At 46.5% G+C, this 25,506-nt stretch overlaps 1 protein-coding gene across 1 annotated transcript in view; it reads left to right on the forward strand.

The window, feature by feature from the left end:
* Positions 1-24,794, forward strand: part of LAMC1 (laminin subunit gamma 1) — a 61,034-nt gene extending 36,240 nt beyond the window's left edge. Inside the window, exons 2-28 of the mRNA XM_038182826.2 lie at positions 1,442-1,746; positions 3,721-3,851; positions 4,808-4,974; positions 6,582-6,770; positions 8,729-8,846; positions 8,960-9,058; positions 9,163-9,299; positions 10,096-10,218; positions 10,308-10,497; positions 10,762-10,874; positions 12,166-12,387; positions 12,479-12,667; positions 14,127-14,372; positions 14,462-14,615; positions 15,073-15,215; positions 15,623-15,801; positions 15,930-16,086; positions 17,275-17,480; positions 17,892-17,971; positions 18,334-18,471; positions 18,686-18,830; positions 19,398-19,547; positions 19,971-20,085; positions 20,449-20,648; positions 20,773-20,931; positions 21,411-21,510; positions 21,937-24,794. Coding sequence (XP_038038754.1) covers positions 1,442-1,746; positions 3,721-3,851; positions 4,808-4,974; positions 6,582-6,770; positions 8,729-8,846; positions 8,960-9,058; positions 9,163-9,299; positions 10,096-10,218; positions 10,308-10,497; positions 10,762-10,874; positions 12,166-12,387; positions 12,479-12,667; positions 14,127-14,372; positions 14,462-14,615; positions 15,073-15,215; positions 15,623-15,801; positions 15,930-16,086; positions 17,275-17,480; positions 17,892-17,971; positions 18,334-18,471; positions 18,686-18,830; positions 19,398-19,547; positions 19,971-20,085; positions 20,449-20,648; positions 20,773-20,931; positions 21,411-21,510; positions 21,937-22,193 — 4,412 coding nt within the window. The 3' untranslated portion in view covers positions 22,194-24,794. The remainder of the gene's footprint in view (positions 1-1,441; positions 1,747-3,720; positions 3,852-4,807; positions 4,975-6,581; positions 6,771-8,728; positions 8,847-8,959; positions 9,059-9,162; positions 9,300-10,095; positions 10,219-10,307; positions 10,498-10,761; positions 10,875-12,165; positions 12,388-12,478; positions 12,668-14,126; positions 14,373-14,461; positions 14,616-15,072; positions 15,216-15,622; positions 15,802-15,929; positions 16,087-17,274; positions 17,481-17,891; positions 17,972-18,333; positions 18,472-18,685; positions 18,831-19,397; positions 19,548-19,970; positions 20,086-20,448; positions 20,649-20,772; positions 20,932-21,410; positions 21,511-21,936) is intronic.
* The last annotated feature ends 712 nt before the right edge of the window (positions 24,795-25,506 follow it).

Below are 25,506 nucleotides of genomic sequence, written 5' to 3' on the forward strand. Positions count from 1 at the left end.
TCCTTTACCATGCTTTTCTTGCTACTTCTGTGCTCCCAGCGGTCAGAAAGGACAGCGAGTCATCTACACCAGCCATGCAGTGAGCGTGCCTAGCACGGGCTGCTCCTGGTGTTCTGCACACAGGAGCTGCGGCCACCGACCCAAGCCTGACCACTTGGTGTCTCCAGCCCGAGTATCGTGCGTGCATCTTGCAGCCGGTGTGAGCATGAGAAGGGGCTTCAGCACAACCCTGGGGCAAGGCTCCCACCTGCAGAGCGGCACCTGCAAACCCCACGTCTCACGTAGAGATGGGGAGATGGAACGTCTTGTCTAGAGTCACTCATTAACTCCAGTTCAAAGCCTACCTTGCATGAAGCTGAGCTGATTTAAGTCAGGCTAGGTATGGAAGGACTTAAATTGCAGGTGGATTTTCATTGCAGTCAGGTTTTTGCATATGTGCTTAGAGGCGCACACCGTTCCCATTGCCTTGTGCTGCCTGGTTTGTTTTAACTTGTGCAGTGAACCACTCTTAAGCAGGTGCAAAGCCTTGTGTTAAACTTTAACACAGTGTAGTTAGCTCATTTTTACAAATTGAGGTTAAATCTGCATGACCTCCAGGCAGAGAGAGCCTGATTCTTGATCAGTTGAAACTCTTCTGGTGGCTTTTTTTTTGTAAGTGAAGAGCAGCGGCTGCTGCAGGCTGTGCTCCGAGCAGTGTTTTTCTCGGAGGTGGTGGGAGGGTAGAAGAGCGCGGCAGAGATGAAACTCCTGATGATTTGTCCCAGACAAACCTCGCCTTGTCCTTGCGTGCTCCGAACTGCGTGCTGGTGGCTGTGCCTCTCACGTTTCCATACGGCTGTTGGCAGCCCACAGCAAATCCAAAATCCAGCGTGCATTTAGCTCCGGGATGTGGTGATCGCCCACAGCCTGCTGGCCAAGGTGCAGCAGTAACAGCCAGCACGCAGCTTGGCCAGTGCAACATCCCTGCTCCTGGTGCAGGAATGCCAAGGTGAAGAATGCAGCAATGTGAAGAGGCTAAAGGTTTTCTTGTGGTCATGAAACCCCTCATGGCTGGCTTAGTGCACAGGGGTGGGCGCTCAAGTCAGCAGAGAGAATCTCAAGAGACACAAACTGTTAATGTATCTGTTGTAATCTGTCATCCTTTGGGGATACAGACGTTTTCAGTGATGCCTGTAGAAACGAATTAGAGCTCACGAGCTGCATGTTTGGTTGCACTGAAATCCATAGATTTGTTTATTTATCTACTCAGTCTTCCTGTTGCCTTTCTCCATTGGTATCTTCACCTTGTCTTTGCTGGGAAATACAGTGCTGGTGCTACTGGGCACTGCTCATCCTACTGGATGGTCCTAGAAGAGATCTTCTAAACAGAACTGTGGTGCAGCTCTCCTCAGTCTTTGTTTTAAGTTGAGTTTTTCTCATGACTTTCTCCTCTCACCTGCAGGAAAGGCCTTTGACATCACGTACGTGCGTCTGAAGTTCCACACGAGCCGGCCGGAGAGCTTTGCAATCTACAAACGCACCAGGGAAGATGGCCCATGGGTGCCCTACCAGTACTACAGCGGGTCCTGTGAGAGCACCTATAACAAAGTCAATCGGGGTTTTATTCGGACTGGAGAGGATGAGCAGCAGGCACTCTGCACAGATGAGTTCAGTGACATCTCCCCTCTCACTGGGGGCAACGTGGCTTTCTCAACGCTGGAGGGGCGACCCAGTGCCTACAACTTTGACAACAGCCCTGTGCTACAGGTACGCGAGTGGGAGCATATCAGATGGTCTGGGCTGTGTTCTTTTGCTTAGCTGTCATGGGTGGCAGCTTTGTGTGAACTGTGGGCTGCACTTACAGCCCTTATTCAGCCTGAAGGGCTGTTGGACAGGTAAGTTGTGTTGAATGATCCGAAGAAATGCATTTGAAGATTGAGTAAACTCTAGACTCTATCAAAAGTATGTTTATGGTAAAAACAACAACAACAACAACAACAAAAATAATTAGTGGCATGAAAGATGACTTTTAAGAGGGTTAATGGAAATTATTGGATACTTACTTCTGCCATCTTAGAAGGCAGTTGTGTGCATCTTGCTGTTTCAAAAAGACCAGGAAATGGTAATGCCTGTATCAGATTGATATTTGAGGCATTTGCATGTAGATTTTGAGCATGAAAGTTTAAGAAATGTGGTATTCTTCTAAACAATTAAAGGGTTATTTGAAACTCTAACTTGTTCTATCTCGTGTGCTGTAGTGGGGGGAGCTTGGTTTTATCTACAGCGTTTAGTTTCTCTTACAAAAGGCTTGGATAAGGGGTTTAGTGGGGGGTCTTTTGTTCTTACCATTCACAGCACTGGCTGGGTAGTGGTCTGGGGCATACCAGTAGCACTAGTTTATCCAGTTTACTCGCAATTTTCTCTGTGCTGCTTGATGACTTTTCCAGATTACATTGCAACAAAGAGCTCAAGCTGTGGAATTTGCCCCATCGGGGCTTGTCTCCTTCCTCTGGAGCTGTGACCGGCACGCCCTCGCGTCAGCCGTCCTTCCCTGTTCTCATAGATTAGCAAGAGCACACTGAGCTGTGGGCAGCCAGCAGGTTCGGGGCTCGCCTGCCTCTGATCTGCAGCCAGTGGGCAGAAAAGCAGGGTCTGGTAAGGCTCAATTATATAAAGGAAAATAAAGATTAATGGGAAAGAGAAAAACACACAAAATGGAAAAGAGCCAATTTGGCCACCTTGTTCATGCAGCTAGACCTTGCTGTGAGCAGAGTCCGGTCATTAAGGGTGAACAGAGATCCCAAGTTGGTGGTACAATGCATGATCTTCCCATAAACTCCCTGTAAGGAATGGAAACCTGACCGCTGGTTTCCTAAAATACGTGCAAACCTCTGGCATTGCTTTTCAGAACTGAAGTCAGTGTGTGTTTTGTGCTCAGCATTTCCCCGTGTTTATGCCAGTGTTTGTAATTCAGCAAATCTTCTTATTGTGCTGGTTAATCAGCATCGTTGCTGTAGTGCAGTTGTACATGCATGGATGTTTTTCCCATATTCTTTATGGTGTTTGAAGGAAAGAAGTATTGCAAAAGCTGTAACAAGAACAGTGTGGTGCTAACAGTAGTCACAGGCTGAAGATGACATGGAATTTGGGGACAGGCTACGTTTGCTGGCTGTTGCTGGAGGAGGGTAGGGTACTGTGCTGAAGATGCTGTGTAAATATTATGAAAAGCTCTTGTGTTGCAAGTCAGATCTGCCTGCCTGTTTTTCTTCCCACCCTCACTCATCTGTCTGTGTCTTTTTGTCTGGAGGTGTGTGGCTGCAGACGAGCATACCCTAAAGCTTTTTCCATTCTTGCTTTGCAAGAAAGCTGTTGTCAGCCGGTGAGGTATGTGAGGGCAGCACACAGGCCCCCCGCTCTGTTTGCTGAAGATGTTGCCCACGGCTTCCCGGCTGAGAGCAGCCAGCACCCGGGGAGGCACGAGGAAGGGGAGGCAGGGACAGGAGGGGTGTCTGGAAAACTTATCTGAACCGAGAGGATATGATGCGAGGCTTCCTGGGCAGGGACGCGTGAGCCTCAGAGGTACAGAGGGGGAAATGATGAGGCAGGAGCGTGCTGACTGATGAATGACTGCTGGCGTGACTTACTGAGTGTAAATACAGCTGCTAACGATACGGTGCTGACGTGCACTGCAGGGCTACGTCTGATGTGTATGTACTCTGATGGGATTTTTGTCTGCTCTAGGAATGGGTGACGGCTACTGACATCAGGGTGAGCCTCAACCGTCTGAACACCTTCGGAGATGAAGTTTTCAATGACCCCAAAGTTCTCAAGTCATATTACTATGCTATTTCTGATTTTGCTGTGGGTGGCAGGTGAGTAAACAATAAACCTCTGTATTTGTTTGAAGCTTTTGGTCAGGATTACTGAAGTTCTTTAAAGGTTTTGATTATACTCACGTGGACCATTAGGTTCCAGTCTTTATTGACTGTCCTAAGTCAAAAATGCAGTAGAATGCATCTCGTGAAGCTTGCAAACACTACATTTTACCTATTGTGGCTATAAATCTCAGGGACAGGCAGATTGAATATTTTATTTTCCTGATTAGATCAAATGTTAAGCAATCAGCGAAGGGGTACAAAAAGAGTGACAAGAATGTAAAATGAAAGGGAAAAAAAACTTTTTCTACCCAATGTTTTTTGTGGTTTTGCTTTACGTGCAGCCTAGAATAAAAACAGAGATGTTGAGATTTTTGACATGCTACACCTAAATATTGGGGGACAAATCCTGCAAAGATCTGAAGCACTGTACAACGCCGTGGTTCTCTGTGCCCTCTTCCTTTTGCTGAAGCATATTGCAAAATGCTTTAATCTTAACTTGCTGACAGTAAAATGTTTTCATAAATAGAGTTGGGACCAATGGAGTGTCTCAGGTTGTTTGTAGAGAGCAGTCCTGAGACTGGGCTTTGGTATCAGTCACCTTGTGCTAATTAATTGCTTACCCTTACAAACGGTAGCATGTGGCCAGTGTGCACATGAAAGAGATGCATACTAGTCTAAACCCAACATTTTTACTTCTCCTGCTCAGTTTATTTTACTTCAGTGATGGACTTCAGAGGAGGCAGGTTAGCCTTCTTGCTCTTTAAATGCTTGCCTTGAGCATGCTACACCTACTTGTTTCATAGTAACTGTGTTAGCAGTTTTGCCAGAGTCTTACACCTTCAAATATGTCTTGTCTCAGACTTTCAGATCTGGGCGTTGTTTTCTGGATTGCTCTGTGGGTGACCTGGATTGTTGAAGTTTAAATACCTGTTCCTTGTCTTGTTACCCAGATGCAAATGCAACGGTCATGCAAGCGAGTGCGTGAGGAATGAGCTTGGGAAGCTGGTCTGCAACTGCAAGCACAACACCTTTGGGGTCGACTGTGAAAAGTGCCTTCCTTTCTTCAATGACCGGCCGTGGAGGAGAGCGACAGCAGAGAGTGCCAATGAATGCTTGCGTATGTGTGAACGTGCCTTGCACGGAAATTGCTCATGGTTTTGGTCCCCTGCCTCTGTTGCCATGCTGGTCTTGCATGGTTTTAAGGCTCAGCTCCAGTTAGCCAGTGCTAAGGGTCTTGAATACAGTTTCCCCAGTGGTTTAGGAGTACATGTCCAATAAACTGCTTGTAGGATTTGTGCTCTCAAGATGGAGATGCTTTAAATCCCTCTTAATGCCCCTGGAAGTATCTCAGGTTACAGAGAGCCTTCAGTGTGAGTTTAGATAATGTAATAATCTAAGTTCAAATGCCTGCCCACATTTTCAGAGGAAGAAGACCAGAGCTTTCCTTAGAGGCAGACCTTGAACTGGAACGACCAAATGCTGTATTTTATCTGGCATTTACACAGAATGTCCTGCTTGTTTTCTGATGAAGCGCATGGCTGCAGATGGGCTGTTACTGTTATCGTGTCAGCATTCAGATTCTCCTCAGGGATTTCCACACATAAGGCACTCTCAAAATGAGCCCAGATTCCTGTCCCAGAGTATAAGCTGATGAGAAAATGGAGCAAAGTCCATTTCCTTGTGCTACTCTGAGCACATCCAGGTCTTTTGAAGAATGTTGCCTTGGGTTTGTCATTCCTGTCCTGTAGGACCTTTCTGGAAGATTTGTACAAAGGGGTATCTCCTTTCTGGAGGATTGGAGTGACCTTTAGGAAAGATTTGCCACAAAAACTTTCCAGCTTGTACTAGAAAAAAAGCCTGCATTTAGTATGCTGGAGTGTAACTGTCCTTCACAAAGCTTATTTGGTATTCTGACTTCCTCTTGCATTTGGATTATTGTTTTTTATTTACTTGCAAACTGTTTCATCCAGTTTCAAGACTTGCAACAGTTCTGGGCTGCAAATGTGAATCTCCAGGACCAAATTTTTCTCAGTTTTGTGTCGCAGACCAAAGCTCCTGCTAGTTTACTTTATGGGGAGCTTTTTCAGACAGAAAAGCTTTCTTCCTGTCTGACCTCTGTGTGTGCTGATAGTTCCCAGCTGTCTGGTGGAGACCTGTGGCTTCCCTTGACAGGCCACCGAAACCCAGCTCTCCTGCTCCCCAAACAGACGAAATCCATGGTCTGCCTGCTCCCAAAGCAGAAACTCTTTGTGCAGCACGGGGTCAGCCCTTACTGATATCTTCTGGTGCTTGTTTGCACGGCTGAGATCAGCGTTGCTGTGTGGGAGGCAGCACGTTGGCTGGAAGTGGCAGCCCGGCCCGAGGGTGCAATGCTGGGTATCTTCCAGCCCTACCTGTCCATGGTCTCAGGTGCTTGGTGGCACTGCCAGTCATTACCCTCCCCTAAGGGATGGAGGGAATGAAGTGCTCGAGGTCTGTGCTGACAGCTGGTGTAGCTGTGTGCTGGTTTGGCTCATCAAACCCATTTCATCATTGCAGCCTTGTACCTGCAACTGCTGCAAAAACACGTTTTTTCCTCTTTCTTCTCACTGCTGCACAAACGTCTCAGGATGGTTCAAGGTTCCTTCTCCGAGCTGAATATTCAGCTGTGTGTAGTGGGTCTTGTGATGGCTGGGCTCTGGATAGCCACACACACCACTCATGGATGATACCCTTTTTCTGCAGCTTGTGACTGCAATGGGAGGTCCCAAGAGTGCTACTTCGACCCTGAGCTGTACCGCTCAACAGGCCACGGTGGCCACTGCGTGGGCTGCCAGGATAACACCGACGGTGCCCACTGCGAGAGGTGCAGGGACAGCTTCTACCGCCTCGGGAGTGAGGAGGGATGTCTGCCCTGCAACTGCAACCCAGTTGGTAAGTAGAGGCAGCAAATATTTATGCACGGAAGTTCATGCAAGCTCTTCTCTGTTTTTCAGCTCTTGGCAAACTGTAGGGGTAAAAAGAGATTTTTTTTTTTCTTTTGGCCTACACAGGAAATGTTTATTGGGTTGTATTATGGTTAAAATTATCCTTGGATCTAACTGGGGATGGGGTGGCAGGGGCAGATGGATCACCACTGCAGCATTTCCTCCTTCAAATGTGCTCTAAAGTAGTTGTCTTTTTTTTTTCACAACTGTGTATGTGTTACCCTGGACACACCCAGCACTGAAGTGCTCGTTTAAATTCTTAATAAACAAGATTATGCGGGTGGATATTTCTGGAAGTTGTTCGTACTGAAGAATGGTAGAGAGCATTAGCAGCATCAATTTCTCCTACTGAGTATCTAAGCACTGTAAATATAAACTTCTGAAACCTTAAACACAAAAGGGGGTGAGAAAAAAACAAAGTTGACTCAAAATATGTAGTCAGACTCATTTTTTTTTTAAATGATTGGAGAAAATTCTGGCAGGAGAACCAATCTTTTGTAGCCAAGGGAACCACTTGACCTGTATAGAGCAATCCCATAACTACATCAGTCTCATGACAAATACGGGTGAAGGAAACAAAGGGTAACAGATAGTAAGATATGATGTGAGGTTCCAAAATAGAGTAGCTGGAATAAGTAATTGCTTGTGGCATGCCCTAAAAGCAGCCAGCAAGAGGTCTGGCAGGGTATGTCTCCTATCTAATTTGGTCAGAGAATTGCACAGTTGTGAAACGTTTGACCAAGAAAGGCCTCTTTCTTCTCCCTCTGCTCTCCCTGGTTCTTGTGCCTGACCTTATTTACGGCGTGTTTGTGCACAGGGTTTGTGTCAGGGAGTGGGAGAAGCAGTGAGGTGATGTCTCAGGTATTTAAGGATGAATTTCAAAGGGCGTTATAACTTTAGCCATCAGCTTGTATGCCATGGCACACTGTCACCCTGTGAGTATTTGAAGCCCCTGAATTAGTTTAGATGTTAGTTTTCCATCTGATTACTGTTTTTTCCTAAGTATTCAATAGTGGGACTGCAATGGGTATTTAAACTCTGCATATGGTGAAGGCTTTGTGAGTTCTTCTCTCTCTTCTGTCTGACCTCATCATATCACAACTTTCTGCTTTGCTATAATCTTCCAGTGTGGATCAAAGTGGAAAGAAGCAACTATTCCTGTATTTTTATATACTTTTATCCTGGTAGTTAACTCTCACAATGCTGACAAATTGTAATCTGCTGGCTGCATTGGTGCTTGGGAAAACAGTATTTTGTCTGCCTCACATTAAAGAAACCTGTGCTACTGTTTGTACAAGTCCCTTTCTACTTGTGAGCAGTACTTTTGAGGAATGTGTCCTGTCAAAAAAGATTTTTGTTATAGAATTTATTAAGGTTAATAGTGTCACATGCAGACTCTCTCTGAGGAGACAATTCAGTCTTTAAATTCAACTCGGAAGTCAATGGAGAAAATTGTAACATGAGGGGGAGAAGAGGTCAGGATATCTCTTGGCAAAGGGTAAATGATAATTAGAAAGAACACAGGATTTAGGGTATAAAATCTCAGAAAGGATATGTTGCAGGGAAAGAAAAGGCAGGGAATTAAATAGGCAGGCAAAGACAGCATTGAGGACAGAAGAGGAATAAGGAGGAGCATGCAATGAAAGGGTAAAGGTACATATAAAAAGGGTAGTTGGAAAGAATACTTAAAGCTGACAACAGTTTTGTTTTTGGAAAAGTAGGTAAAGATTTGTCTCTTTAGAGTTGCTATGGAAAAACAGGGACCTGTAAGGCATCACTCACCAACTTGAAGCTATGCCTCAGACTTTTTCTTGTGTATCTTTCACGCTTCAAGAGCTGAAGAAAATCACGAGCTCATACAGTTCTGTGGGTCTGTTAAGGTCTCTGTCCCTTGTTTCCCCACAGGCTCCCTCAGCACGCAGTGCGATAGCTACGGCCAGTGCAGCTGCAAACCTGGCGTGATGGGTGATAAATGTGACCGGTGCCAGCCAGGTTTCCACTCCCTCTCTGAGGCTGGGTGCAGGTAAGGGGGAACTGCTGCTCTTTGGTGGAGGAACCTCTGTCTAAAAGAAAAAGCAGATACATTTTCAGGGCTGTGTGGCTTTCATGAATTATCCTCTCTCTTGTCTCTCTCAGGCCCTGTTCTTGCAATTCTGCTGGTAGCACAGGTGAATGCAATGTCGAAACAGGACGGTGTACTTGCAAGGACAATGTTGAAGGCTTCCACTGTGAGAGGTGAGTTTCTCTTCCTGTGGCTTTGTTTCAAGAATGAGAAATATTTGAGCAATGGCCTGGAGTAAACATCAAGGAAATTAATTCTTTTTCCATTGCATATGCAGATGCAAACCTGGGTTTTTCCATCTGGATCCCTCAAATCCAAGAGGCTGTACCCCCTGCTTCTGTTTTGGACACTCCTCAGTTTGCACCAATGCTGTTGGCTACAGCATCTACAGCATCACCTCCAGCTTCCAGTTCGGTAAAATTGAGTCTGTCTTTGTATCTCAGGTTGGGCTGTAGACCAAAGCATGAGAAGCGATTAAAATCATGCTCTTTCCTCGCTGTGTGGGATAGCAAATTTTGGGCAGGCAGGTACAGGATCCCTTTCTCGGAAGTGCTGAGTTACTAAAGTCAATGGGAGCTTCCCCGTCTTCAGCTTGTTTGTTCAGTTGGGGTGGAAGGAATTCGCTGCTTTGGCCTCAGGCACCCACTGTGCTTAACGTACACCTCACGGTTTTAAGTAAGTGTTGTAAAATTTTATAACAGAGAGGTGCTGAGAAGGGGCATTTTCTCAATTTTAGAGCCGAATGAGGAGTTTGAGAGTACTATAATCATTTTAGATCCTGGGTTAAATGGCTCTGAATAAAACTGGTGGGTTTCTGATGGATGTGTAAGCTGTGCACAAATCTTTTTTCATACAGTTTCCTGCATAGAAATGTTTTCATTCTGCATAGTCTAAAAAGAACATATTTTTAGTTAAAATTCCAATGGAGAACAGCTCTTATGAAGGCTGAAATTGGCATCAAGTCATAGATGACTTCAGGTTTTCCAGTTCTTTACTGAAGTCTTTAGAAATGAAGATGTTGAAAAGTATTTTTTGTAGGGCTCAAAATTCAGAGGGTTCAGGTCAGCATTCCAATATCTGTCTCAGGTCAGTTAGTACCAGTGTATAAAGTGCAAATTAGTTATATATAAGCAGCTTGCAGTATGATGTGAGTAGTCTGTGCAAAGCTGCTCCTTCAAAGGGTGTTGATCCTTGTACATTTGGTTTTCAGGAGAGGATGAGTGGCGTGCTGAACAACGCGACGGCTCAGAAGTCCCCCTCCAGTGGAGTGCAGAGACCCAGGATATCTCTGTCATCTCAGACAGCTACTTCCCCATGTATTTTGTTGCACCACGTAGGTCATTCAAGAAGCGAGGTTTTCTGCACTGCCTGTGATCTTCCCATTCTCTGTCCCCTGACTGTAAGGATTTCTTCCCATTTCAGGCAAGTTCTTGGGCAACCAAGTTTTGAGTTATGGTCAGAACCTGACCTTCTCCTTCCGTGTGGACAGACGAGACACACGCCTTTCTGCAGAGGACCTGGTGCTGGAAGGGGCTGGGCTGAGAGTGTCAGTGCCTCTCATTGCCCAGGGCAACTCCTACCCCAGTGAGAGCCCACTGACCTACACCTTCAGGTGAGTGTGGTCCCAGCCCAGCAAGAGGCCGGAGCAGCTGGGACCTAGCCTGCTGTGCACCCTGCCCTATCAGCTCTTGAGAAAACAAACAGCATTAATTTAAGCTCGCAAGAGCAGTCTTATCAGGTTAATTTGAAGCTCACTGTTCATCAGTGTTGCATAAGCGTATGCAAAGTATGTGGCAATCGCATACCATTGTTGGAAACGGGACACAGCTGTTAGCATCTGAAAGCTTTGCAAATGATACACAGTTCTTCTCCCTAGGCTCCATGAGGCCACTGATTACCCGTGGAGGCCTGCTCTGTCTGCGTTCGACTTTCAGAAGCTTCTCCACAATTTGACTGCCATCAAGATCCGTGGGACATACAGCGAGAGAAGTGAGTCACTGAGCAGAGCGTCACAGAAAAGAGGGGCAGACAGGCCCTTTTGTCCAGTGCTCCAGTTGTTTAATTGCAAGACCTGGTCATAAATAGCTGTGGGGAGTTAATTTGGCAGAGCCATGTGGAATTGCTTTCCACCTGGCCTTGCAGTGCAAGAGCTTCTCTCGGGCTTTCTGGAGAGGGGATGGGGAAGCAAAGTGCTGCCTGTGAGAGTCTCAAAATGAGCACTCATTACCTGCTGATGCTCTGGGGAGCAGATGTGGTTCTGCGCTTCTAAATGTGGAGTTCTGCTGTGTTGTGCAGCCAGCGTCTTCCAGATTGGTGGTAATATGTAATGCAGAGTCCTGAAGGACACGGTAAGGGAGATGTAGGGAGTCTAAAATAATTTCTGCAGGAACAGTTAACTTCTCCCATTTTCTAATCGTGCCTTGGCAGGACAAGTGTGGAGGACAAGGTATTGAAAGCACAGCATGTACTGAACATGTTCAAAAGTACCCCATGACGAGGATTTATGAAAATCAGGCACTAATTAGGGGCAAAAATATTTGAATCTTTGGATACTGCCATGTGAAGGATTTTCTGAGTTTAAAAACAAGTATGTACAAAGGACAAATCTGCGTTTGGGGAAGATGAGGAAGCTGCAAGTGTTTTGAGTAGAGGTTGTTCATAAAGCAGAATGCAGGGTGTTGAAGAGGAGGGGGGCAAATGTGTGGAGCAAGCTGTCCCTATGGCACCGTAGCTGTTGCTAAAAACACAGAAGCTGGGGGCTCTGCTCAGTGCTTGAGAGCCACTACAGCAGTACAAGCCTAGTGCTGTAAACACACACTGGCTATTGTGTTATTGTGTGTCCAGGCACAGTTCTGCTCCAGGGAAGGGGTGGGTTGGGAAGCTTTCAAATGCTGAAGAGTTTGCCCTGAGGCATGGTTTACAGACACTGCTTGAGGAAGGTGTATTTAAATTGCTGGAGAGATGGTGTGACCTCCCTAGAAAGGCAGAAATTGTTTTCGGTATTTGATTTGGAAATGGAAACCATATGCATGTAAAGCATAACTTCTTTTAGCTGACAGTACTTGTGCTGGTCTCAGCATCCTCCTCTGGCTTGTTGTTCTCAACTTTCTAGCCCTGCACATGCCCTGTGTGAGCTATATTGCATCTTTGCTCATCTGTCTAAACTTCCCTGGAGGATTTTGCTTCTTGATTCACCTTATCAGCTGCAGACCTATCTCTTGTGCAGTTCTGATGCACTAGGTGAAATGCTGATGAAGTATTTCCCCTCTCTGGTTCCCAGGTGCTGGCCACCTGGATGATGTTACCATCACAAGTGCTCTCCCTGGGCCCGGCGTGCCTGCAGCATGGGTGGAGAGCTGCTCCTGTCCAGCAGGCTACGAGGGGCAGTTCTGTGAGCGCTGCTCCTCTGGGTACCGCCGAGAGACACCCGGTCTCGGGCCCTACAGCCCCTGCGTGCCTTGCACTTGCAACGGGCACAGTGAGACGTGTGATCCTGAGACAGGTAAGAAGGGGTGATGGGAAAGGGAGCAGCCAGGGGGCTGTTCTCCTTCCTGTGTTGGATGAAGAATAAAAAAATGTGTTCTCTGTTCCAGGTGTGTGCAACTGTAGGGATAACACAGCGGGGTCTCACTGCGAGAAGTGCAGCGATGGGTATTACGGGGATGCAACGGCAGGCACAGCCTCGGACTGCCAGCCCTGCCCGTGCCCCGGTGGCTCCAGCTGTGCCATCGTGCCCCGCACAAGGGAGGTTGTGTGCACCAGCTGCCAGGCTGGCACTACAGGTGAGTCCTTACCAGAAAGGGCTTTGTTCTACACCCCATGTGCCTGTGGGCATGTCTTCTACCAGTTCTGCTGCTGTGACCCACAGTGAGTGGCACTGACAACTGCTGTGTCTCCAGGTTCAAATGCAATTTATTTCTCCCTTCTTCTAGACCTATTGTCTCTCTCTTGTAAGGCTCAGGGATGAAGAACTGTTCTTTGTGCCCTTCTCTTAAGATCAAAAGGGTAACAAAGATTTAATCTGTGCAAAGCCCAAACGTTTCTCTGCTATGTATCTGAGCCATGCTAGCTTCTGGTACAGAGTCTAGTACACATAATTGTGTGGTATTGGGCTGAAAGTTTGATAGATCTAAAAGAGCCAGGAAGGATGGGTCAGACTGAAACAAAATTAGAAGATGAGCCTCCTGTTTGCCAGCCAGGGGCACCTTGGGATGCTTGCAGCGAGAGCACCAGTGTCCTGCATGGATAAAGCAGGAAGGCTGCGTTGACTCATGCATACCAATCGAAAAGTACAAGACCAAATTTATTCTCAACAGTTCTAAAGAGAAATATGTGAACAGGTGCTGCTCTTTTTTCTTAATGATAAACCGTGAAGGCTGAGCATGTACTTGAGTTGTTAAGTGGAGCTTTTTGTTCTGCTTGCCAACAGCAAATAAGACGTAAAATGGTTGGCAGCCTCAGTGCTTCTCTGTTGATTTTATGCTTGGCATGAAAGAGTCCAAAGTACAGAGTACCTGTAAATGCCTTAAATGCTTAGGAAAGCCCCTGATCAAGCACACAGACACGCTGTTTAGAGTAGCTCCTGGGAGTTGCCATGGGTGCCACCACTTTGTGAACTAAAGCAGAGCCTGGGGGCCTGAGTTCGAAGTGCCCCGCAGCTCAGGCGTGAGTATGAGCGCAGCTTTACTTGTAGCTGACAGGGTCACACGAGGGTCCCTCTTGACTCCCATCTTTCTGTATGTGGTTGTGATGTGGTGGGAAAGGTGAAGGGAAAGATGGATGGTGTATGTAAGAGCTGCCAAAGAAACAGCTTTTAGCTGGCTGGCAAGGTTGTGTCTGCAATGAGCTTTGGGAACTGCTGGCTTGGATGCTTTGTGGCTGCCTGTGGAGGTTCAGCAGGTCTCCTTGGCCATGTGGCTTCCTGAAGCAGTGGAGTCCGGCTGAGTTCTACCTACTTGAATTCTTCAATTAACAACAAATGACAGCAAATATGGCTTGAGGTGATAGGAGGGAAGGGGGAAGCTGAAATAATTCATAATGCGAAGTTCCAGTGAAAAAGGGTTAAATTTAGAGATAGAGAGGGATTCTTGTGTAGTCTTGTGCACCTTTCTGGTTCCTTCACAAGGAGAAAAAGGGAAGAAGCTGAGGAGTGTACTTCTTGGGGGGGCTGCAGAAGGAGGCCAGGTGAGACTGCGGCAGTGGGCTCTCTGCTGTAGCACGTGTGCTTCTGTCCTGCCCCAGGCAAAAGATGCGAGCTGTGTGATGATGCCTATTTCGGGGACCCACTTGGTGAGAACGGCGCTGTGAGGCCTTGCCGCCTGTGCCAGTGCAATGACAACATCGATCCTAACGCTGTGGGGAACTGCAACCGCCACACAGGCGAGTGCCTCAAGTGCATCTACAACACAGCCGGCTTCTACTGCGACCGCTGCAAAGACGGCTTCTTCGGGAACCCCCTGGCCCCCAACCCTGCTGACAAGTGCCGGGGTAAGAGCCTTTTCCTCTCGCATTTAAAAGCAGTTTTGTCCCTGAGAAGTGCCTTTGGGTGATGCTTCCCATTCTTTTTCTTTTTGCAGCATGTCACTGTAATCCCTATGGCACTGTGAATCAACAGACAAGCTGCAATCAAGTGACGGGGCAGTGCGAGTGCCTCTCACATGTCACCGAGAGGGACTGCAGTGCTTGCGAGCCTGGCTTCTTCAACCTCCAGAGCGGACGTGGCTGTGAGAGGTAAGTCACCTTGGCATGGGGCAATGAGCCTGGTTTTGGAGGATCTGTGTTTAGCAGGTGGAGGAACGTGATATTTGTCACAAGTAACTGGTGTTTTGTGTTGATGCTGCCAAGGGCAGGGAGGAGCAGGAGTTAAGGAGCAGCTCCGAAGGCTGTACAAAAAGCTTGACTTATAAATAGCTTTATAAATAGCCTTAAATCAGAGTTTTAAATAGAAACGTGTCACGTGGCTGCGTGATCATTGGTAGCCAAGGCTCGTGGGTTCCTTTTTTAGTGCAACCACCAAGTGACCTTGCATGGTTCAAAGGCTCGGTGCCTTGTCCCATATCTGCACTGCAAGCAAAGTCACTCCACTGGCATGGAAACTTCCATCTGTGCTCACTAGGGCTCCTTCAGAGGTGCCTCACTGATGCCTGCTGTCTGTTGTCACCACCTAACCTGTGGCTGTGTCCTCCAGGTGTGACTGCCATGCACTGGGCTCCACCAACGGCCAGTGCGACATACGAACAGGGCAGTGCGAGTGCCAGCCTGGCGTCACCGGGCAGCGTTGTGACAGATGTGAGGCCAACCACTTCGGATTTGGCCCTGAAGGCTGCAAACGTAAGTGAGATTCCCTGCAAGTGGTCTCAGTTCACAGATTCAGTGTTGAGGAGCAACATACCTTGTAAACATAATTGCAAAAGAGTATGGTCCAAACTTTTCTCCTCATATCCCCACCTCTCAAGAGAGGGAAAAAAAAAAAAAAGTGAAGTTGGTTACAATGCAATGGGGTAAGAAATTAAAATGTTTTGTGGAAGAGGCAACGGCAAAACTGTTAATACAGTTTGACATGAAATGAGCCGTGTCCAGCTACACGGTGTGCCTTCCCATGCGTGGCAGCACCCTGCTGGGGAGCAGGGCTCTGTCTGTGTTTTGGTGGGTCCCCTGTTGGTTTGCAGGGAATGGTCTGTAGCTGTAGGGTATTTCTGCATCCTCTCAGCTCTGACTGAGGTTTGACTTCCCTGCAGCGTGCGACTGTGACCCTGAGGGTTCGCGTTCCCTGCAGTGCCGGGAGGACGGTCGCTGCGAGTGCAAGGAAGGCTTTGTGGGGACCCGCTGCGACCAGTGTGAGGAGAACTATTTCTACAACCGGTCGTGGCCAGGCTGTCAGGAGTGTCCTGCATGTTACCGACTAGTGAAAGATAAGGTAAGGCCACAAATGTGACCGTTTGGTTTCCAGAGTCAGTGCCACGCACCATAACTATTTGCCCATCAGCAAATATATTGACTGCTCCTCGCTCCATGCTGTAGCTGTGCTCCATCCCTCTCGTGCAGGTGGCAGAGCAGCGAGAGAGGCTTCAGGAGCTGGAAAATCTTATAGCGAATCTGGGTACGGGAGAAGAAACTGTAACTGACCAAGCCTTTGAGGAGAGGTTGAAGCAGGCAGAAAGAGATGTCATGGAGCTGCTCCGAGAAGCACAAAACAGCAAAGGTAAGTTGAGCCAGTCAGGCATGGACTAAGGAGAAATGAGCTCTTTGCTTGACGTGCACATTCCCTTAGGATGCAAAGCTTTTAATTTCAGGCCTGTACTGTGCATCAGGATAGACAACTATTTCGGGTGGTACTGAGACTGTACGTGTTATCACTGAAACAACGAGGGCTGTGATTTTATCCCTGGTGTTCCCTGTGGTCTTTATTTAAGCAAAGAAAGATCTGCCTTTGTATAATAGATAGAAGTCTTACCCTCTTCTCCATGTGCGAAGGAAGATTACTTGCTTTGTAAAGAAGCAGAAGACTTTCCAGTACACAGATGGGTACTTCTGTGTTTCTGCAGCTTTCACCAATAAGAAATGGTGAAAATGTTCACAAATTTGCTCAGATACCTTGGGATAAAGCATTTCTTGTTGGGTTATCATCAGTGATTAGAATGAAAGCTTCAAAATCCTACTGGCAAGTTTTATTATCCCACCATAAAGTGTATAAAGGTCTTAACAGTGCTGTTACGGTGGCCTGTAGGTGTTTTTCCTGTTAAACTCTGCTTCAAAGAGGTTCTTTACTATAGGATGTCTGTGAGCAGGGCATTTAGGAATTTGAATTTTTGCTGAGAGGTTTTTAACACGTAAGTTGATGTGTATTCTGGAGAAGAGCAACTTGAAGAAGATTCTTAATTTGAAACCACTTCTGAAAAATTTGTCCCCTTTGTGCGAAACTGGGAAGAGTTGGGGTGGATTTGCTGTTCTGCAGATCTTCCAGCTGCTCTGTCTGGATGTTCTCAGGGGGGAGCCACCATTGGCCAAAGAGAAGGGCTGTACTGCCCTTGTAGTAATTAAGATAAAAAAGAATTAGCAAAGCAGATGTTTCATACCTAATGAGGAGCAGCTCTATTGTCTTTTTTTTTTTTTAATCAATGTAGAGGTGAAACATGATTCTGAACACAAATCTCCTATTAGAGCCAGTTCAGACACCCAGCAGACTGTCTCATTAGTAGTTAATGACTCTTATGCACATTCTGGTGATGGCTTCGATCTCAAGTGAACTGATTCATGAAACAGCTTTGCTAAGTCCCCTTTCAATAGGGGATTAATCTGCCAACCTGTTGCCTGCAAAGGTAAGCTGCTGCTCCAACTTCTCTTCCTGCTGTAATTAATTTTGCTTCCTCTTTTGTATCGTGTCTTTCAGACGTAGATCAGGGCCTGATGGATCGTCTCAAAGACATCAACAGCACACTAGTGAGTCAGCTCAACAGGCTGAGGAACATCCAGAACACTGTGCAGGAGACGGAGGACTTAGCAGAGAAAGCCCGGAAACGGGTGGAAGCCACAGAAGACCTGATCACGACAGCTTCTGATATGCTAGAGAAGGCAAAGATGGCAGCTGACAATGTGGTGAGTGTGCAGTGGAGATCCGGTGGGGCAAGGAGAGGACAGGGCCTTTCCTTGCTGTGCTGTCTGGGTATGTTTCTCTGCTCTTTCTCTCTCTTGTAGCAAACTTGCTATGGAAGCATCTTCTCCTTTACTCAGTAATGTGGAAAACAAAGGAAAATCTCAATTATCTGTCATAAATCATATCTTAGCCCCCTGCTCAAAGAAAAATACTAAAATAAATAAATGCCAAAACGTTTGCTTTTAAGGGGTAACTGCTAGTATAAACTGCATGAACTTAAGAAAAAATAGAGAGGCCAAAAGTAGGTTAGACACATCTCAAAGCATTTAGATCATGACAATAAATGTTTAAAGCATTGATGAATAAAAGATGGTAGTAGAGCTTCAAGGTATTTTTTCTTTCTTTTTTTCCAGTCCATTACACCTCCGGAGTCAACTGGCGACCCTAACAACATGACTCTGTTGGCAGAAGAGGCCCGTAAGCTGGCTGAAAGGTAGCCTGTGGTGCTGCACACTCCTCCGAGCCCACATCAGTGCCCTACAGCCACCTAGAAGAGGGGGGGAAATGAGGTTTGGTCTGGGTGCATGCCTGTGTGTTCGGGCAAACGCTGTGTCTGTGCACCAGGGACGTGTGTGGCCGTAGTGGTGCTCATAGACTGGTCTCATGGGTGCTGCTGGAGTAACGTTTGTGGTTGCAGAGGTGTTCCCAAACAGCATCTTCCATTGCAAGTGTTGCAGCTGTGCAAATCTGGGTGAAGGAAGGAAAAATAGGAGAAAATAAAAACTTGGAGTTGAGGATAGAAACTGCTGCTTGACAATTCCAATGGCATTATTTTTCTTCTGTAATCTTGTCCAGACACAAGCAAGAAGCGGATGAGATTGTTCGTGTAGCCAAGGCAGCAAATGATACTTCCACAGAAGCGTATCAGCTGCTGCTGAAGACCTTGGCTGGGGAAAACCAAACTGCGAATGATATTGATGAGCTCAACCAGAAGTGAGTCAGCAACAGAAAATTGTTTTTATTTCCTGGCTTTAGAGCAGTACTTAAGTTTAAGATGCCTTTTTAGCATTTTATGCTTTAGATCTTACGACAGTTGCCTCTGTTTTAGCCTCTCTACTTGTTCAGTAAGTTTGAGTCTACCAAAAGAATTATAGAGTAACTGGATCTGTGGTTTGCTCTTTTTTTGTTGTTTTGTTTTTTTAATTAGATACAATCAAGCAAGGAACATTTCTCGGGACCTAGAGAAACAGGCTGACAAGGTGCTTACAGAGGCAGAGGAAGCTGGAAACAAGGCCCTTCAAATCTATGCTAATCTCACCAGTCTGCCCACCGTGGATTCCACAGGGCTAGAGGTACATGAATGAAGCATCATACGTAGTATTTTGTAAAGACAGGTGTGGATGATCATTAAGGCAGCACGCTAGGTTGCAGGCACATGTTGTGTGTGCTCTGCTAATGTTACTCTACTTTATATATGTCTGTGGAATTTTCATCCAACAAGGTATCACTGAGACTTCTATATTGCTCTTTATGCAAGAGATTAACAAGCAGGAAACTGCAAACATAGACCCTCCCACAGTCTCTGAAGGACAAAAAAAGAGTGAAATGTTGTTTGTCAGACATCATGGCTTGAATCAAAAAGTGCAAAGAATCCAGTCCCCGCTGAAGTCTGCAGAGCTGCTCCCTTCCCTTCACTCACTGTAGTAGTGCAGACTTTCTTATGCACAAAAGTGTTTGCATCCCCTGTCCTGCACTGCACAGACCATTGTGTTTGGAACTTTGAAGGTGCAAAGTTACAGCTATAACCTGTCATCACTTCTGCCTGTTTCAACATTAGAAATTATACTGTGTTTTGTCACCTGTTCAGAATTTCTTTAATGTTCGGAGAATCTGCATTTGTTTCTGATTTCTGCACGCAGAATGAAGCAAATAAAATCAAGAAGGAAGCAGAGGAGTTAGATCAACTAATAGCAAGGAAGCTGAAAGACTATGAAGACTTGAGAGAAGACATGAAAGGAAAGGAGCAGGAAGTAAAGAACCTTTTGGAGAAAGGGAAGACGGAGCAGCAGGTCAGTTCTGTTTTGTGCAGGCTTTTGTTTCCTGAGAGGAAGAAGAAAAAAACAAACAAATAACTGCCCAGATGTGAAAGACTTGGCCTTACTCAGTCATATCTCAGCGGTGTTTGTTACTTGCACAAATATTGAAGAATGGTCTTGTGAAGGAAATGCTAAAGCCACTTCATTGTGGAGAGTTGGGATATTTGGAGAGTTGGTACATTGGAGAGTTTGTATATTTGCCAGGTGTGTATTCAGGATGTTGTTCCAAAGTACCAGAATTTACTATGATTTCAGAGGAAGTATTGCCACTCACTTAGGGGATCACTGCAGTTCCGTATTGCAGTGGTGTTTCATGCTAAATGATGCTTTCTGAGAGGCCTACATGGTCATCCATCAAACAGTAAGAGTATGTTGATAGATGTCTTGTCTCCTTAGACTGCAGACCAGCTCCTGGCTCGAGCAGATGCAGCAAAAGCCCTGGCTGAGGAAGCTGCTCGGAAAGGCAACGGCACACTGCAGGAGGCTAATACCATTCTCAGCAACCTGAAAGGTAAAGAGAAAACACTTGCAGGGAATCCCTTAATTCTTCTCAGAGAGGTAACTCTGCAGTATAGCCATCTCAGTTAAATGAGTCATGCTGTTGCCAGTACCCAAGTGTTGGACAGATTCTTCTGACTTTTTTAAAGGAAAATTGAAGTCTTTCCAGTGACTAGAAATCTCCTTTTTGGCCAGCTTACTTATTTAGCCTGAGATGATGTGTAACAGTGTGAACTGCAAGTGTGTGCACCCCCAGACCCCAGTTTGCTGTTCTTCCTTCTAATTTCAAGGAGGCAAAGCCAGGGTAGTTTGGTCAGAGAAGCATCCCAAAGCTCTTCTGGAGCAGATGATGAGAATCTGTTTTGCCCTTTCTTAGATTTTGATAAGCGGGTGAATGACAACAAGACAGCAGCTGAGGAGGCACTGAAGAAGATTCCTGCCATCACCCGGACCATTGCTGAAGCCAACAATAAGACACGCCAGGCAGAGATGGCACTTGGCAATGCTGCTGCTGATGCCCGCGAAGCCAAGGCTAAAGCAGATGATGCTGAGAAGATTGCCAGTTCTGTTCAGAAGGTGAGTCCCTTGGAGTTCTGGAGCCAACCTTCCAGAGGTATTGGCGTGTATTTGCATAAACTCTGTTCCAGAATGTTCGGCGCCTTCACTGCCTGTTTCCATCCTCTTCCCATGTTGGCTGTAGAGTGCTGCTGCTACCAGAGCTGAAGCTGACAAGACTTTCTCTGATGTGACGGGGCTGGCCAAAGAAGTGGATGACATGATGAAGCAACTCCAGGAAGCAGAAAAAGAACTGAAGCGGAAGCAAGATGATGCTGATCAGGACATGATGATGGCAGGCATGGTAAGTGACGCTGGCAGCAGAGGCAAGAAGATGTATTCTCCCTGCTGTCCTGCCAGTGCAAGCCTTCTTCTGCTCACTGGGTGCAGTTAGTATTCTCTATCTTCCAAATTTTAAGTGGAATTGAATGCATGAGACTAATGAAGGAGCTCCTATAGTAACCTTACCATAGGTTCATTACTCAACTTTGAGAGCCAGTTTCCTTAACATAGTACTTTTATTTTAACAGAAACCTGACTCTGTTCTAACTTCTCGTGCATAACTCTTCTTAGTTACCAGGGATCTACATCCTTTCTTGTAGAAAACTGAGTATTTGAAGGTTGTCTTTGCCAACACTGTGACAGGTATCTCAGCACAGAGATCATTATGGAGAGAGGAAACGGACGTGTGCAACTGCTTGGGCAAATGCATGAAAAGGAGAGGCAGTGGTTTCATAAACCCTACAGAGTTTATTATGCTCTTGTTTTTTTTTCGCCCTGCAGGCTTCACGGGCAGCCCAGGAGGCAGAAGAGAATGCAAGAAAAGCGAAGAACTCTGTGAACAGCTTGCTTACTGTCATTAACGATCTTTTAGATCAACTAGGTAAGGCTCTCCTTATATGTGCTATATTCCTTTGAGTGTTTTCCTGTCTCCTGTTTGGGAAGTGCTGGCAGCCAGTGTTGTGTGGTGCTGTGCCATGAATCAAATAGCTCTTTTTTTTTCTTTTTTCTTTTTTTAGAAATTGGGTTTAAGTGCTTTTGGCAAGTGTTTTTTTCTTTTTTTCTTTTTCTCTGGGTTAGCTTCAAAGCTCACTGTGCAGTGTTCAGTACTGCTTTCCTGCAAGCTGAGGACTATTTTTGAGGCACTGGAGTGTGCAGCCAATTCACGTGGTCCTATTTTAATGCAGAGATGGACAGTCTGATGGAGATCTTGGTTCACTCGTCCAAAGCAGGGGCTCTGCTGTGTGTAAGCACCCGAAAGCAGTGCTTCAAAACCTTTTTAATGGTCTGTTTCCTTCTGGCTTCTCAGGGCAACTGGAGACGGTGGACTTGAACAAACTGAACGAGATTGAGGGTACCCTGAATAGTGCCAAAGACCAGATGAGAAGTAATGACCTGGACCAGAAAGTGTCTTTGCTTGAGAGAGAAGCCAGGAAGCAAGATGATGCAATACAGGCCTACAACAGGGACATTGAGGAAATCCTGAAAGACATTAGCAACCTGGAAGACATCAAGAAGACCTTGCCATCTGGCTGTTTTAACACCCCGTCCATTGAGAAACCCTAAGGGAGCGCTGGGGGTGGAGGGTATTCCCTGGGTGACTGGTGGAGCAATGGTTTGGCTATGGAGTGCCTTAACACACCTTACCTTCTTCAAATCCCCAACTCTTCGCGGCTCGTAGCCACTGTTCTCTTTTAAAATCAGGATAAGTTGAAAAGGTTTTTTTTTTTTTTTTTTTTTTTTTTTAAGAGAGGCAAATTAACTATCCGTCGTTGGGCACCAAAGGGTTTTTTTATATAAATTGTCTTCCTGAGCACTCCACCTTCGCCCCTTTCTCAGACAGTTTCCCTTTAATTAGTGCAAGGATGAGAGATGCTCTGGACTCTTTATTCTGTGGTTCAGAAATAACCATGTGAGCTGTATACAGCAAGGCAAAACTAACTCTACTTTCTCTCCTTTCTTCTCCCCTTGACTGTAAAATCCTTGGTCCCAGAGCTCTGTCCCTATGAAGGAAGGAGGTTGGCTACCAAAGTATTACTGTAATGGCCAGTATAGCTGCACTCATTCAGATCCCTGTTCCCAACTTCTAACCCTGTGATTTTTTTTTTTGTTTTGTTACGTTGACTAGTGGCCAATCAAAACCATTGGTAGCCTTTTATGAAATATCCTAAGCCTCTTTCTGAAATGCTTTCTGTGATGATGCATCGCTCTGAGAATAATGCAGCCTCTGAGAGGAGCTTTTTGGGAAGATGGGATGCTAGGGGAGTGGTAGGTCTTGCCAGCACTGCTGCTGGCCTATGGAGCAGAAGTTTTGTGTGCAGTCTGCAAGCAGCTGCCGGTTGGGTAGTCCAGGCTGGGGAGTCTGGAAGTGATGAGCTGAGTTCCCATCTGGAGGTGTTGCCCTCAGATCACCAGAGGATCTTTGTTTTAGGCTACAGGTGTCTGACTGACAGATTCATTTGTTCAAGCAGTAGAAATCTTGCTGAGAGGAGAGCTGCCATCCAGAGAGCTCTGACAGATGGTCTGAACTTCAACCTGAATGTGTTTGGGTAGGGAAGGAAGAGGGCTTGAAGATATAAATGAGAAGATCTTTCTCCCCATCGTCTTCCTGAAGGAGGCTAGTAGTATTTTTACACTTTTTGGTATTGCTCTCACCTTTTTTTTTTTTTTCCTCTCCAACCTGGCTGAAAGAGCAGCTTTCAGGTTCCTCCTGAGGCAGTGCTTCCCACTGCCAGCTGCTTGGTGGTGCTGGGAGGCAGCAGTGGGAGCCCTTCACTCCTCCCTCAGCCCTCCTCTGATGCGAGAGCACCCTCTGCAGCTTCCTCCATGGCTCCAGCCCAGCATCCCCTCTCTCTTCCTTAAGATCCAGCATATATCTATCCTTAAACACTATGCAACTTTGTACGTTTGCGTAGCGGGGAAGAAATTATTATCTGACACACACTGGTGCTATTAATTATTTCAAATTTATATTTTTTGTGTGAATGTGATATTTTTTTTTCCGTTTTTATCATGATTATAGTGTGAGGAAGTCTCTCGTGTGCATGTGTATGCGTGTGTAAATATACTCAGCCATATTTCCAGAGTGGCACAGCCTGGCCTCCTCTACGTGCTTTCCCCTGTAACCATCACGGCACGTGCACCACGTATCGCTTCTGTCCATATAACCCCCTTGGAGCCCGCTGTTTCCTCTAGCAGGGCTCCCACCCTCTTCCCCCAATGCGTGTTCTCAGCATCCACATGGCATGGGGCCAGCAGTGACCCACGCCTGCTGCTGCAGCCGGGGGACGGGCGCTTTGTGCCCTCCAGGTTCTGGCCGCGATGCTCTGGGAGCGGCGGCAGTTTCGCAGCTGGACTGTGAGGAGCTGGAGCGCTGTCGGGACCCGGTGTTGAGGTGGTCAGAGCTGGGTTTGGGGTTCAGACCTCTGTGCAAGGAGTGAGGACGTAGCTGGAGGCTGAGCACATTCTCAAACTGCTGTGGGGAGAGGGGATGTTTCTAGCAAACCCTGCCTCTCTCTTATACCCATCTTCCTAGAGTTCTTGCAATTTACCAAAAACTGCCTTGGGGTTTGCCCCCACCTGTGAACATACCAATCCCACCCCTGGAGGAGAGTTTCCCTATGCTTGCCCACACTCGTGGGACCTTCACATCAGTGTTTTCTGGCTGGCTGCTCTGGTCAGATGGCTGTCTAACCACGTCACCTCTCTGCCAAGGCTGTGAGAAGAGCAGATGTGAAGATGCGCGCATGCCCTGGCTGACCTCAGGCCTAAGGTTTCCTGCTTTCTCTTCTATTTTTTTTTGTTGTTGTTAAGCTGTTTTTAACAGAATTTTATTTTTAAATAAAAAAAAAAAACTTTATAAGCGATCTCTTAATCACTACTGCATTACAGCCATTACTCATTGTATAAGTCCAGTTATTTCTTTGCGTAAGGTGATGTTGGGACAGCTGCTGGTGGGGTGCTGGGTGTCGCGGGCAGCGCGTGGCGGTCCCTTCATCACTTGATTCCTGACTGTGGCCCCCTCAGTATGTGCCTTCACTTCAGCTTTTTTGCCTTAATCTGTGGTCTCGCTGTCTGGGGCGGTGAACAAAATGCAACACTTGCAGTTTTTATGTATAAAACAGTATTTCTTATTTATAATAAAGTCTGAATATTTGTAACCCCCTATACACTGGAATTCCTTTGAGTTTTGCTTTTTTGGTGCTGGTTGATGTGGGTCTGTCTCTGTTACGGGGTTCTTCTCTTGCTCAGTGAGCTGGAAGAGCAGGGTGAGGGGCAGGGAAGGGAGGAGAAAAGTAATTTGCAAATTCCTGCAGCGGGCTGCAAATGGACACACTGAACACGGGTTTCTCTCTGTGTCCAGAGCTGAGTTGCACTGACTGCGATGAATTTTACGCTGCTGTTTTTCCAACCCTTTGGAAATAAGAGTGTGTCCCATCCGTGCAACGCTGTTGGATCTGAGCTCTTCTTGAAGGAACAGGAGGTTGGAGGGGTGGCTCTTTGCACTTTAGGGGTACGATCTTGTATGCTTAAAGCTGGCTTTCTGAAAAGCAAGGGCCTCCGGGGTGAAAGGACTGAAAGGGAAATGGAAACCCTACATAAAGGACCTGGGATTTCTTCAACAGGAACTGCTGACAACCTGGGTGTTCTCTGTTGTTCCTGTGTCCTGTTAGCAAGAGCAAAGAGATTTTATTCCTGAATTAAGTTTTGAATGTTAGGAAAGATGACTGTGATAACAGACCACGGGCTGGAGTGCCTGACCCTGGCAGGAGCTGCCACCATGGCCAGTGAGGAGCTGCAGGGACCTGAGGGACCTGCTCCCCAGCAGCCTCTCTCTAGGCTTGTTCGCTGCTGTGACCTGGGAAATAAGGCGGTGTGA

This window comes from Anas platyrhynchos, chromosome 8 (assembly GCF_047663525.1).
Source record: "Anas platyrhynchos isolate ZD024472 breed Pekin duck chromosome 8, IASCAAS_PekinDuck_T2T, whole genome shotgun sequence".
NCBI lineage: Eukaryota > Metazoa > Chordata > Aves > Anseriformes > Anatidae > Anas > Anas platyrhynchos.